Source organism: Eretmochelys imbricata, chromosome 24 (assembly GCF_965152235.1).
Source record: "Eretmochelys imbricata isolate rEreImb1 chromosome 24, rEreImb1.hap1, whole genome shotgun sequence".
Classification (NCBI taxonomy): Eukaryota; Metazoa; Chordata; order Testudines; family Cheloniidae; genus Eretmochelys; species Eretmochelys imbricata.
The window spans coordinates 17259074-17272811 of NC_135595.1; the positions used below are offsets into that span (position 1 = coordinate 17259074).

Consider the following 13738-nt stretch of genomic DNA (forward strand, 5'->3'; position numbering starts at 1 on the left):
CCATCCCCAGCTCTGGGAGGGGAGTGGAGTGGAGTCTAGTGGGTTGGGGGCGGGGCTGGGCTGGGAGCCAGGACTCCTGGGTTCTATCCCCCGCTCTGGGAGGGGAGTGGAGTGGAGTCTAGTGGGTTAGAGGAGGGGGGACTGGGACCAGGACTCCTGGGTTCCATCCCCAGCTCTGGGGGATTCCTGCCGGCCCAGCTGTCTCTGCTGTTGTTCTCTTACCCTGGCAGAGCAGTGCGAGGATGATTTCAATGCAGAGCTTGGTGGAAGGGGGCATCTGGCTGGCTCCTTGCACCCACACCCTCCCGCTCAGCAGCTCCCGGGGGGCTGCCAGCGCCTGGACTCACGGGCTCCGCGATTTGCTCCTCTCAGCGGCTCCCAGATCGCTGCATGGTGGGAAAGAGGGTGGGGAAATGACTTTGCAGAGCAGGGGAGCGGGGTCTAGTGGTTAGCGCTGGGGGGGGGGGGCTGGGAGCCAGGACTCCTGGGTTCTAGCCCTGGCTCGGGGAGCGGACGGGGGATGAGTGGTTAGAGTGGACCGGGGCTGGGACTCACACACAGGGTCTGTCTGTACTTACCCAGGGCCCGGGTGATTCTGCGCCCAGCCCAGAACTGAGCGGGTGCCGAACCAGAGACGCTGCAACTCCCACCTCCCAGAGGGAAACCACTTCCTGCCAAAACCGCCCAGCCCCACACAGCACTGACCCACGGGCCCCTGAAGTCCAGCGTCCCACCTGCCCCCATCCATGCGCACACAGAGCTGGGGGCAGTGCCCTCTCCCTGCGTCCCTCCCCCACCGCCTGTGCGCTCAGCCCCTGGGCCTCTCCCACACCCCGGCCCTGGTTTTCACACCAGCTGCTGGAAATGTGCCTGGCTGACTGGGGTGAGGTTTTCCGGGGTGCGAGCTTGGCTGGTGAGCAGCCGTGTCCCCTCCACCTTCCAGCCCAAGATGCTGCTTTGCTGGCAAACTGCCCCCCCGCCCCCGGCCTCTGCCCACACCCGGCCTCCAGCCTGTGGCTGGCTTCACCACCCGGCTACTCCCGAATTAAACTTCAGAGCAACCCCAGCAAGTGCTCGGTCCCTCCCCGCTCCCTGCTGGAGATCTGCGGCGTGCACGGCCCAGTCCGCGCCCGGTGCCGTACGGGTCCGTCAGCTCAGCAAAGGCCAGCGTCCTGCCCCAGCGCCGTAGTCCCCAGCCCCGGTTCCCACACACGCCGGCGTCGAGGGAACGCGAACGCGACCGGATTCACTCCGGCACGGCAGCTGCTCAGTGACGAGGCCTGAAAGTCAGCGTTGGGTACAGAGGAAATCAAAAGGCCAGCTGGGCAAACTCACAGCTAAGGTCACCGGCTAAATCAACAGCAAAGCGACCGATTTGTGGTACGTTTCACAGGCTGGCTGGCCTTGCAGCCGGGGCCCCCCTCCTCCCGTCACATAACACGCGAACCAGGGGGCACCTGGCAAAATGAACAGATGGCAGGTTTAATGCAAACTACACAAAGAACTGTTTCTCACCGCCCCCCACCGCCACGCCGTTAACCTGTGGAACTCCTTGCCAGGGGGCTGTTGTGAGGACCAAACCTAGAACTGGCTTCAAAAAAGGATGACAAGTTCCTGGAGGATCCGTCCAATAGCAGCTGTTAGCCAAGATGGGCAGGTGGCAGAGGGAAGTGTGGGGACTCACAGAGCCTGTGGCCGTAGTGGGGGGCAGGCAGGGTTCCCACCTGCAGACAGCAGGGGGCAGCAAATGCCCCCCAGACGCCAGTGGGAAGCCCCCCAAAAGTGTCACCTCCCTCCTCGAACTTCTGTCAGGTGGGCGGCTTATAATGGAGCTGGCGATCGTATGCCAGTCAATATGGTAGCGACTGGGACACGGGCCCGTGGGTAGGTTAGAATTGAGCCTGCGTGTGTGTGTGTGTGTGTGAGTAGATACGACAACAATGGGCGCTGTGGAGTGTGTGGGGGGGTGGGGGCGGCACAGAGCTACATTAGATGGGTAGCTTATTGTGGGGTTGCACGTCTCTGTGAGTAATTATGGTAACTAGGCCATTCCTCGCCCCAGAGCCAGCCAGATTCTGCCCCCACCCTCACCCCCACTTTCTGGATGGGAGCTGGCGCCCCCTAGCGGGGAAAGACCTTGTGTCCCATCCCCTGCCCAGCAGCCGTCCTGGCTCCTAGACTCCCTGCTTTAAGCCCCAGACCCCACTCCCTTCCTACAGCCAGGGAGAGAACCCAGGAGTCCTGACTCCCAGCCCCCGCCCAGCTCTAATTACCAGACCCCACTCCCCTCCTACCGCCAGGGAGAGAACCCAGAAGACCTTTGATGGACATGGGAGGGGAGTCTGGGGGTCATGGAGGGGGGATTAAACCACCAGAGAGGAGTCTTAGAGAACAGGATCTTTAATCTCCATGGAACAAGGGGGGGGGGGCTCATTGCTGGGGGGTCCAGCAGGGTGCAGCAGGGACCCTCTCTCTCTCACACACACACACACTGCCCCCTGCTCGCGGCTGTTGGGGGAATAGGTCCCAGGACACTGCAGGCTCCATCCGGCCCACTAGGCTCCCGGCCCCATCCTTGGTGCCACCGCGGGCCCCACACTCAGCTCTAGGAGGATTGGTGGGCGACCAGCGTCACCACACCTGGGGGGAGAGAAGAGAAATGGGCTCAGAGCAGCAATGGGAGCATCATCTACTGGTACGCAGCCCCCCACCCCAGAGGTGGCTGCATCTCAGCGCCGGGCGAGGGGGCCCTGTATCACCAGCCCCTGCGCCCCACCCCAGAGGCAGCTGCCTTTCGACACTCCCCTATGTTGCACTCACCGGTGATGAGGAAGAGGGGGAAGGAGGCCCAGCCGAGGCCGAAGGACCAGCCGAAGGTGACTTGGCCCGGCGCGACATTCACGGCCCCAGCGAACTCCCCTGTGTACACGGCCAGCGCGATCATGGCACAGAGCCCTGGGGCAAAGGGAACAGGACGGACACCCCTTAGGGCGGCCCACGCACAGTCCCAGCCCCTGCCCCGTCCCACCACCGGGGGGGGGGGGCTGCCAGAGCCCAGGGCAGGATTCTGGGAGGGGGGCGGCTGGGGCTCAGTTCCCCTCCTCTGGCTGTGGGCGGGGGAAGATGAGTTCCCGCGGGAGGGCGGAAGGGGGGACGTACCCGCACTGAAGCTGCCCAGGAAGGAGACCAAGGTCAGGGACACGGAGCCGGGGTGGGAGTGCAGGAACGAGGCGAGGAGAGCGAACGAGGAGACCGACCCAGCGATCACGCCCAGCACTGTGAAAACCCTGGTGACCTTTAAAGAGACTGTAGCAAAGGACCGGGTTAAATAAACAACACTGCATTGAACTGGTCAGAGAACCCAGGAGTCCTGCCACCCAACCCCCCCTGCTCTAACCACTAGCCCCCATTCCCCTCCCACAGCCAGGGACAGACCTGCCCAAAGATGCTGGTTGGTGGCAGAGGTGGGATCCCTGGCGGAGCCGGGCTGCCCTTACCTGATGCTGAAGAAATTTGTCCACACACCGAATTCAGGCAGCTCTTCCACAGCCCCTCATGGAGGGACTCGAGGACAGCGTCGTCCACCAGCCAGTGATCGGAGCCCAGGGCCACCAGCAACAGCAGGAGGCTGAGCAGGGCCAGGACGGTGCTGAGGATCCGGGGAGACGCCATCACGTGGGGGGCAGCGCTGGGATCCGGGGTGCACCTGGGGGTGGGGAACGAGTCAGAAGCAAATCCCAGCCCAGAGCAGCTGGGCTGAACCAGAGCCTTGGGGCCTGGACCTCAGGCCGCTCCACAGATGGATCCAGGTCGATGGGTGCGTGTGGGACGGATGGAGGGATGGGGCGGGGCATGTGGGGAGAGGTGGATGGAGGAGTGGGGATGGACAGACGGATGGATGGGGTGTGGGGAGGGGTAGAGGGTGTGTGTATGGAGAAGGAGGGATGGGGTGGGGCGTGTGGGAGGGAGGGATGGATAGAGGGATGTGCATGGGGAGGGATGGGGGTGTGTGGGGAGGGATGGAGGATGGGGTGTGGGTGGGGGAGGAGGGATGGATATGTGGGGAGGGATGGGACAGTGTGTGTGGGGAGGGTGGATGGTAGGTGGGGAGAGGGATGGGAAGGGGGTGGGTGGGGAAGGATGGAGGGAGGGAGGGGGCAGGGTGTGTGGGGAGGGTGGGGAGAGGGATGGGAAGGGGGTGGGTGGGGAAGGAGGGAGGGAGGGGGCAGGGTGTGTGGGGAGGGTGGAGGGAGGGTGGGGAGAGGGATGGGATCAGGGCGTGTGGGGAGGGCTGGAGGTGTGGGGGAGGGCTGGAGGGATGGATGGGGTGTGTGTGGGGAGGGCTGGAGGTGTGGGGGAGGGCTGGATGGGGTGTGTGGGGGGAGGAATGGAGGGAGGAGGTGGGGCGTGTGGGGAGGGTTGGAGGTGTGGGGGAGGGCTGGAGGGATGGATGGGGTGTGTGATAAATAAGGGGGGGGGTAGCTCCCTTTGATGGACACCCACCCAGCCAGTTAGCTGTCAAATCCCTCTTGGTAGCTGTCCTCGACTTGCTTTACCTGTAAAGGAGTAAAAAGTCCCCCAGGTCAAGAAGGGAAAGGGGGCGCCTGGCCCACAGGGCCAAGGGGAAGGTCGAACTTTTTTAAAATTGGGAGAGAAACTTTCCCTTTGTCTGTTCTCTGGGGCTGGAGGGACGGAGCAGCCCTGCCATGAGCCGCGAAGCCAGGTATGAGCCGATCACGCCCAGATCGACCTCTCTGGACTCCACGTGCCGGTGGATCACAAGGTTTAGCTAGACGGGATCAGGGTTATTTCTTTTATTTCGGTTTGGCTCGTGGACTCCTCTGTGCTAACCCCAGTTGCTTTTGTTGGCTTGTAACCTTTACGCTGAACCCCCAAGGACGCTCGTTTGGGTGCTTGGGTTTGGAATGGCTCTTTTAAAATCGAGCAAAAGCCTAAAATCCAGATGTTTGGGGGATTTTTTTAATAAAATTTACCTTTTTTCAGAACAGGATCCGATTTTTTGGTGTCCCTAAGAGGTTTGTGCCCATGTTGCTTAATTAGCTGATAGCCCCTGCTAATCGCCTTTGTTTTCTGTCTCAGCTCTTCCCCGGAGGGGGGTGAAAGGGCTCGAGGGCGCCCCACGGGGAGGGATTCCCCAGGGCGCCTTCCTGGGTCCAAGGGGGGTTTCTTGCATTTGGGTGCTGGCAGCGTTCAGCGAGCCAAGGTCAGAGAGAGAAGCTGCAACCCCGGGGGTTTAATGCCAGCCTGGGGGGTGGCCACTATTAACTTTTAAAATCCTTGCGGGGCCCCCACTTCTGCACTCGGAGTGACAGAGTGGGGATTCAGCCCTGACAGGGTGTGTGTAGGGAGGAATGGGATGGGATGGGGCGTGTGGGGAGGGATGGAGGAATGGGGTGATATGTTTGTGAGGTGGGAGATATGGGGAGGGATGGGATGCGGTGGATGGGGGGGGTGGGGAAGGATGTCGAATGGGGTGAGATGTGTGTGGGGTGGGGCGTGTGGGGAGGGATGGAGGGATGGGGGAGGTGTGGGGGGAGTGGAGGGTGGGGAGGGAGGCCTGGAGGGCTGGGGTGTGTGGGGAGGGAGGGCTGGAGGGATGGATGGGGTGGGGCGTGTGGGGAGGGATGGGATGCGGTGGATGGGGGGGTGGGGAAGGATGGAGGAATGGGGTGAGATGTGTGGGGGGTGGGGCGTGTGGGGAGGGATGGGGTGAGGGAGCCCTGGAGGGCTGGATAGGGTGGGGTGTGTGGGGAGGAATGGATGGATGGGGTGAGGTGTGTGTGGGGTGGGGAGGGATGGATGGATGGGGCGGGGGGTGGGACAGGTTGAGGTTCCCAAAGGGGGTGCTCTAGGTGGGCTGGGCACCTGCCATTCAAGGGTCTCAGTGCCGGGCGAGGGGTCCCTGTATAACCAGGGGGTCTCTGTGAGGGGCGGGTGTGGGGCGGAAAGCTGGGCTGGGCCCCGGGGTCCCTGTGCCCGCTCGTCCCAGTGAGGGGGAAAGACGAACCGAAGGGGGAGGAAGAGGAAACCCGACACCCACTAACCATGTGCTATGGGGCAGGGTGGGGGGCAGGACCACACCCAAATCACAGCCCGAGAGATGGAGGGTGAGACCCGCAGCTTAGAGAGAGGGGTGTGTACGGGGACGGACAGAGCGGTGTGTGAGGGGACGGACGGACAGAGGGGCGTATGAGGGGATGGCTGGACGGACAAAGAGGTGTGAGAGGGGATGGACAGAGGGTGGGTGTGTGAGGGGATGGGCGGATGGAGGCAGGGGTTTGGGGATGGGTGGACAGGGAGGTGTATGAGGGGATGGGTGGATGGATGGATGGAGGGGTGTGAGGCGATGGATGGACAGACGTTCAGAGGGATGTTTGGGGATGGATGGATGGATGGATGGACAGAGGGGTGTGTGGGGGTGGACAGATGGATGGATGGAGGGTGAGGGGATGGCTGGACGGAGGGTGGGTACGTTTGCAGATGGAGGTGGGGGTTTGGGGATGGACGGACGGACAGAGGGGTGTGTGGGGGTGGACAGATGGATGAATGGAGGGCGAGGGGATGGCTGGACGGAGGGTGGGTACGTTTGCAGATGGAGGTGGGGGTTTGGGGATGGACGGACGGACAGAGGGGTGTGTGGGGGTGGACAGATGTATGGATGGAGGGCGAGGGGATGGCTGGACGGAGGGTGGGCACGTTTGCGGATGGAGATGGGGGTTTGGGGATGGATGGACGGACAGAGGGGTGTGTGGGGGTGGACAGATGTATGGATGGAGGGCGAGGGGATGGCTGGACAGACGGGATGTGTGTGAGGGGATGCATGAATGGATGGAGTGGTGTCGGGGGGATGGCCAGTGGGTGGGTATATTTGTGGACAGAGGTGGGGGTTGGTTGGACATAGGGGTGTGTGAGGGGAGGGACAGACAGAGGGGTGGGGGGGATGGCTGGAGGATGGGTACGTTTGTGGATGGAGGTGGGGGTTTGGGGCTGGCTGGACAGAGGGGCAGAGGGGTGTGGGGGGGGATGGACGGACAGAGAGGTGTGGGGGGAGTGGCTGGAGGATGGGTACGTTTGTGGATGGAGGTGGGGCTTTGGGGCTGGCTGGACAGAGGGGCAGAGGGGTGTGGGGGGGTGGCTGGAGGGTGGGTACGGTTGCAGATGGAGGTGGGGGTTTAGGGCTGGCCGGATGGGGGCGGGGTTGGGGCTGGCCAGAAGGGGTTGTGGGTCCAGACAGACACTCGAACCCCCCCATCCCAAGCTCCCCCTTCACCTGCTCTGCGTCGCCTGCTCCCTCGCAGGGTTGGCTCCGGCTCCAGCCCTGACCCCCCCCATGGGGCCTCTTGCTCCCGGGTGGCTTCCTGGGAGGGGCAGGGATGCAGCAAGGGCCCATTGCACCATCCCCACATCCTCTGTGTCAGTTCCTCCCTGCAGCCCGCGAACCCCCCCCCCCCCCGCCAGCGCCCTCAGCTGCCCCCGGGGTCTCCCATCCGAGCCCCAACCACCCCCCAACCTGCTTTGCAAGGGAAACTCCTGAGTATAGACCCCAGGAGTCCTGCCGCCCCCCCCCCCCAACCTGCTCTCCCACTCCCCTCCCAGAGCCGGACAGAGAACCCAGGAGTCTGGGCTCTCAGCACCCCCCTGCTCTATCCACTAGCCCCCACTCTCCTCCCAGAGCTGGGGATTGAACCCAGGAGTCCTTTGATGCACACTTGAGGGGAGTGTGGGGATAGGGGGCCCTCTGGGGGGGGGGGAATAAGTCACCAGACAGGAGGCTCTGAGAACAGGCCCTTCAATCTCCATGGAACAAGGGGGGGGGGGGGTTGGCAGGTTTTTTTCCCAGGGGAGGGGTAGTAAGAGGAAGAGGGGAGGGGATCACTGCTTGGGTCTGTGGGAACCCAGGGTAACACACACACACAGCAGGGCCCAGCCCCTCCAGCAGGGGGCAGCAGGGACAGGGACACACAAACAGCAGGGCCCAGCCCCTCCAGCAGGGGGCAGCAGGGACACACACACAAACAGCAGGGCCCAGCCCCTCCAGCAGGGGGCAGCAGGGACAGGGACACACAAACAGCAGGGCCCAGCCCCTCCAGCAGGGGGCAGCAGGGACACACACACACACACACAGCGCAGGGCCCAGCCCCTCCAGCAGGGGGCAGCAGGGACACACACACACAAACAGCAGGGCCCAGCCCCTCCAGCAGGGGGCAGCACACACAACCACACGGTTGGCCCTTCAGCACTCCCACAGCAAGCCGGATTACCCACAGGCACGTGTCGAGACACTGGCTCGGGGGCTACATGGCCAAGGTCTAGTCTGGTGCCTGGTGAAGCCGCTTACACTCCTGGACATGACCATAACGTGCACCCGCCTGGAGGGTGGCACCGTGGCAGGACCGCTGGGCGGGAGGGGGCACGTCCTATAAAACACTGGTGCCATCTTCCGAGTAAGGCCGGGTGGGGGTTCCTTGGCTGGAGCACGGCCAGGGGACGTGACCCCGCTTCCCCCCGGGCGTCACCAGGTAACGTGGGTGCACCCGGCCCGCCAAGCTCGTTATCCAAGCGTGCCGCTGACGGTGAGTCTCGAGACGCCGCCACGTTGTCCGTCTCTGTGCGCCACGTCTCTTCGCAGGGAGCTCTCGCAAGCAGGCAGGGGCGTTTGCTCTCCGCCGTCACGGGGCCCAGTTGCGTCCTGGGCCCCAGGCATTGGTGGCAGGGCTGGGATTCCTAACTGGGGTTTGGCTGCCTGCTTTGGCCACCTCTGGTCCAGGCCTGGCGTATACGGCGCAGATAAGCAACTTGCAATAAGCAACCCTGCCGGCTCTGCCGCGCCGATTCGAACTCTGATGCGAAAGCGACCGAGAAAGGGCCAGACATCGGCTACTGCTCGGCAGAGGACAATCGGCTTTAAACTAGTTTCTCTCTCTGCCCTGTTTTCGACACAGCTTCATTCGCTTCACAGATCTGGGATACAATTTTCCAAAGAATCTAAATGATTTAGGCATCTAATTCTCATGGGACTGAGGACCCCACAGCTTAGATCCCCAAAGGTATGCATGCTCCTAACTCCCATTGGCTCTTCATAGGTATTTTGGCACTTGTGTCTACATATGCACCTTTGAGGAAATGGGCATATGTGACTTAGGAGCTTTTGAAAAATTCTCCCCTTCCTTCGCTTTTATTTATATTTTTATATACACATCTAAAAACCTAGGAAATTCAGTGCAAAAAACTTTGTGATTATTTCAACATAAGTTAACACACAGGGCTGGTCAGCAGCCTGAATTTCTATTCTGTGGGACATTCTGACATTTTGAATTTTGCTCGTTCCAAATGGGAACAAAAAACCCAAATCTGAACATTGCCCACAAAAGGAAAATTCCAAAAAATTTCTGCGTGGGACCATCCAAATGTTTCGATTTGTTTCATTTAGGCTTTTAATAGTCTATTAAAATATTCAAGGTCCTATACATTATATTCATGCAGGCTTAAATATTATGTCATACTAAAAGTCATATTTGGAATGTAAAAGTCAAAACGAAACACTTCCACATGACCCAAAGGAAATGATGTGACTTGTCCCTGTTAAAACCCACAAATTCCTGCGAAACATTTTGGTAGCTAGATAGATTTATGCACAAATATGTAATATCGCTTTGGCTTTAGAGCCAGCTTAATTCCTTAAAAACTTGTTATTAAAAAGAAAGGAAATTTAACATGAGCAAATGTTTGTAAGGGCCTCGCTTGACAGGGGCTTGGTCCACGACTAGAGCTGTCAGATGCTATGAACATACAAATTAATAATAATTTATTTCCAAATATTTAAACCAGTTTAATACCGCTCTGGCACTTGAGACAGTGTAAGTTGCTTTCAAGGATCTTTCCTGCCTTTGACCAAAAACCAAGGACATTAAAAAATTGTTTAAAAAACATTGCTGGGATTTCAGAGGCTTGAACTACAAACGCTGCCAAGTGGTTTAAAACCGCTTTAGGGTTTGAGGCCCTTCAAACAAAGGGTTTCCAAGCACGACTAGTGCTTTTGTGGGTAGAAATCAACACAGGAACAAACCGTTTTAAGGACCTTTATTCTTTGTCTTTAAAAAAAGAAAAGAAAAACCAGGGAAATTCAATGCATAAAACTTTGTTAAAGGCAAAAATCAGAGCTGCCTGGCCAAAGACACAAAACTTTAAAACTACACTTCCTGCTGCTAGGTTGTCTTAGCTCGCGCTACTCAGGAGGGGCACGGAGGTAGAGAGAAATTTCTGAGCAGTTGTAACTCCAGGGGCCAATTTAATTTCATGGCCCGTCTGCTTATCAATCAAAGCTACAGCACAAGTTCACTCAGCATAGGTGCTTGATATTTTAAGTCCGGTTCTAAAGGAAGGATGGTCCTGCCGGGAACTCAGGACACCTGGGTTCCAATTCCCAGCACTGCTGCTGTGTTCCTGTGTGACACTGGGCAGGTCAGTTCCTCTCGCCGTGCCTCAGTTTCCCCCAGGCTGTAAAATGTGGGGTAATCGATGCTTCCCTTTGTCTGATTTGATTTAACGCAATTGGGGGCAGGGGGCTGGCTCTGGTTACATCCGGCACCGAGCGCCGAAGGAGGAAGCTGGCCTGGATTCCGATGAAACGAACGAAGGGCGTTTTCTATGGGGATGTCCCACTGCGGCAGGTTGCTGGAAGGCTGGGGGTGGGGAATGGCGAGGAATCACTCGCCCCAGGAGTCAGGTGTCTATCGATTCACTGCGGCGCCGTCACGCAGGGTTTAACGTGTCTCAGCCACGCGCTGGCATCCGTGCATCCGATACGCGCACATGTAAAATATCCCTGCGAGGGGGAGAGAGAGGGGCTGTTTAACAGCACTGAGGAGTCAGGACTCCTGAGTTCTCTGGGAGGGGAGTGGGGTCTAGTGGTTAGAGGAGGGGGGATGCTGGGAGCCAGGACTCCAGGGTTCTATCCCTGGCTATGAGAGGGGGCTACTGGTCAGAGCCAGGGCATTCCTGGACAGTGAGTGTGGAACAAGGAATTGGATGAGGAGAAAGGTCTCCTATTGCCACCCCCAGAGGGGAGAGGCCCCATCGCCCCCCCTCCCCACCACCCTGGGGCTGGATGGGAGCTGGCGCCCCCTAGAGGAGAAGGGCCTGTACCTGCGAAGAAGGTCATGAGCAGGGCAACCCAGCCCAGGATGTAAGACCAGGAGAAGCGCCAGTCCCCGAACCGCTTGCCCAGGAAGTTGACGGTAACGCCGGTGTAGACAGCCATGGCCAGCAGGACGAAGAGCGCTGGAGGGGGTGGGGCAGAGAGACTGATGGCAGGACAAGAGGCCAGAGAAACCTCTACACGCGTGGGAAGTGTAACTAGACCACGTGCCCCTCCCAGAGCCGGGAGAGAACCCAGGCGTCCTGGCTCCCATCCCCTCCCCCCCACTCTAACCACTACACCCTGTGCCCCTCCCAGAACCGGGAGAGAACCCAGGCGTCCTGGCCCCCAGCCCCTCCCCCCCCGCTCTAACCACTAGACTCTGCTTCCCTCCTTGTGTCTTGGTGGCCAGCTGGGGTCCCCGCGGCAGTGGGAAGACACTTACTGGAGACGAAGAACATTATCCCGGCAGCGAACGACCGGTTGAATCTCTCGAAGGTGGACGGGTGGGCGAAGGACAAGATCCCCGTGATGATGCCAGCGAAACACGACAGGGCAGAGAGGATCATGAAGGCCCGGGTGGCGTTCCAGTAGGCTAGAGTGGCGAGGAGAAAACACTCAAAACCGCTCCTGTTTAGAAGGGGACGGCTCGCCCGGCACACAGATGCAGCCACCTCTGGGCAGGGCAGCTGGGCAACAGGCACATGTAACTCCGCATGGGGCTGGCTCTCCTGGCACAGAGATGCAGCTGCCCCTGGGGCGGGACAGCTGGGTGACAGCCACACATAACAGTGCACAGGGCTGGTTCGCCGGGTGCTGAGATGCAGCCACCTCTGGGGCAGGGCAGTGTGGAACAGCCACACATAACACTGCACAGGGCTGGTTCGCCGGGTGCTGAGATGCAGCCACCTCTGGGGCAGGGCAGTGTGGAACAGCCGCACATAACACTGCACAGGGCTGGTTCGCCGGGTGCTGAGATGCAGCCACCTCTGGGGCAGGGCAGCATGGAACAGCCGCATATAACACCACACGGGGCTGGTTCGCCGGGTGCTGAGATGCAGCCACCTCTGGGGCAGGGCACAGTGGCTGGTTAATTCACAACAATTCAGTACAATTGAGGAGGGGAAGGAAATGAAAGTCTCAGCTGGAGGGAGGATTTAGGGAAGCTGAATGGAATCGCCCCAGCTGGGGTTTGGCCCAGATCCACGGTTCAAGCCCTGCCTTCTGGAGGAAATGGTAGGACCTCTGGGAGTGCCCCCTAGTGCCACCCTGGGGCATCGGGGCCAGCCCTGCCTGCCAGGGGAGAGCCCTCACCCCGCTCCCTGCAGCACAGCGCCCCCTAGTGGTCCTTACCAATGTTCTCCGTCTGCATGTAGCACTTGCCCACCAGACAGTAGCGCCAGAGGCCCTGGTGGGCCAAGGCCCCCTGGAGCCGGTACTGCACCCAGTAGTCAGTGGCCGTGCAAACCACCAGCAGGATGTTCCCGACCGAGGCGCAGAAAAGACCCCCTGCCATGAAGCTGTACATCCTGCCTGAGCCTGCAGACAGCACGAAGCCGGTTAGAGTTGGGGGCGGGGGCTGGGAGCCAGGACTCCTGGGTTCTGTCCCCGGCTCTGGGAGGGGAGTGGGGTCTCGTGGGTTAGAGCAGTGGGGGCTGGCAGCCAGGACGCCTGGGTTCTGTCCCCGGCTCTGGGAGGGGAGTGGGGTCTCGTGGGTTAGAGCAGTGGGGGCTGGCAGCCAGGACGCCTGGGTTCTGTCCCCGGCTCTGGGAGGGGAGTGGGGTCTCGTGGGTTAGAGCAGTGGGGGCTGGCAGCCAGGACGCCTGGGTTCTGTCCCCGGCTCTGGGAGGGGAGTGGGGTCTCGTGGGTTAGAGCAGTGGGGGCTGGCAGCCAGGACGCTTGGGTTCTGTCCCCGGCTCTGGGAGGGGAGTGGGGTCTCGTGGGTTAGCGCAGTGGGGGCTGGCAGCCAGGACGCTTGGGTTCTGTCCCCGGCTCTGGGAGGGGAGTGGGGTCTCGTGGGTTAGCGCAGTGGGGGCTGGCAGCCAGGACGCCTGGGTTCTGTCCCCGGCTCTGGGAGGGGAGTGGGGTCTCGTGGGTTAGAGCAGTGGGGGCTGGCAGCCAGGACGCCTGGGTTCTGTCCCCGGCTCTGGGAGGGGAGTGGGGTCTCGTGGGTTAGCGCAGTGGGGGCTGGCAGCCAGGACGCTTGGGTTCTGTCCCCGGCTCTGGGAGGGGAGTGGATCGATAAGTATCGTAGCAGCATAACTGCATGGGTGAGTGGCGGGGGGAGTTTTTCAGGGCCTGTGTGGGCACGTTTGTGTGTTAGTGTAGCCAGGCCAGCGTGTGTGCGTGGCGTGGGGCGGTCAGTTGGTTTGTGTCCCTGTGTATCAGTGTCTCTCTGCTCCCAGGTCACTGTGTGTGCAAGTCAGAGGGGGAGCCCCTTGGTGGGTCCCTGTGCCCCCTCTCCACACCCCCCCCCCGTTGGTGCCCCCTACCTGTGCCGACCCCAGCGCCCGGCTCTCTGCTCTGCCCAGCCCAGAGGCACTCACCCCTCTCCGCACCCAGCCGCCGGCAGCGATTTTG

General features: G+C 60.6%; 2 protein-coding genes across 3 annotated transcripts; both read right to left on the reverse strand.

Moving 5' to 3' along the window:
- Positions 1–2382: 2382 nt before the first annotated feature.
- LOC144279738 (protein NKG7-like) lies at positions 2383–7415 on the reverse strand. 2 transcript variants are annotated; one of them, XM_077841355.1, is made up of 6 exons: positions 7292–7336; positions 4504–4556; positions 3498–3706; positions 3160–3306; positions 2821–2955; positions 2383–2640 (listed from the first exon to the last, which is right to left on the reverse strand). In XM_077841355.1, exons 3-6 carry the CDS (start codon positions 3670–3672, stop codon positions 2606–2608), a joined length of 492 nt encoding a protein of 163 aa, XP_077697481.1. In that variant the 5' UTR covers positions 3673–3706; positions 4504–4556; positions 7292–7336; the 3' UTR covers positions 2383–2605. The 2 variants fall into 2 exon arrangements, with proteins under 2 accessions (XP_077697481.1, XP_077697480.1); XM_077841354.1 differs by lacking the exon at positions 4504–4556 and having other exon boundaries at positions 7292–7415.
- Positions 7416–10784: 3369 nt separating this feature from the next.
- On the reverse strand, positions 10785–12686 carry LOC144279708 (lens fiber membrane intrinsic protein-like). The gene is made up of 4 exons (XM_077841311.1): positions 12512–12686; positions 11604–11753; positions 11167–11301; positions 10785–10846 (listed from the first exon to the last, which is right to left on the reverse strand). The coding sequence occupies exons 1-4, from the start codon at positions 12684–12686 to the stop codon at positions 10785–10787; spliced, it is 522 nt and encodes a 173-aa protein (XP_077697437.1).
- Between the last annotated feature and the right edge of the window lie 1052 nt (positions 12687–13738).

Bases quoted from the DNA above. Each gene is read 5' to 3' on its own strand.
- LOC144279738 (XM_077841354.1), bottom strand. From the start codon at position 7,353: ATGGGGGGGGTCAGGGCTGGAGCCGGAGCCAACCCTGCGAGGGAGCAG. The intron at 3,707-7,291 runs GTGAAGGGGGAG...CCCCACCCCCAG, and splicing joins GAGCAGGCGACGCAGAGCAG to GTGCACCCCGGATCCCAGCG. The intron at 3,307-3,497 runs GTAAGGGCAGCC...CCTTTGCTACAG, and splicing joins ACAAATTTCTTCAGCATCAG to TCTCTTTAAAGGTCACCAGG.
- LOC144279708 (XM_077841311.1), bottom strand. From the start codon at position 12,686: ATGTACAGCTTCATGGCAGGGGGTCTTTTCTGCGCCTCGGTCGGGAAC. The intron at 11,302-11,603 runs GTAAGTGTCTTC...CACCCCCTCCAG, and splicing joins GATAATGTTCTTCGTCTCCA to CGCTCTTCGTCCTGCTGGCC. The intron at 10,847-11,166 runs GTACAGGCCCTT...TCCCCCTCGCAG, and splicing joins GCTCATGACCTTCTTCGCAG to GGATATTTTACATGTGCGCG.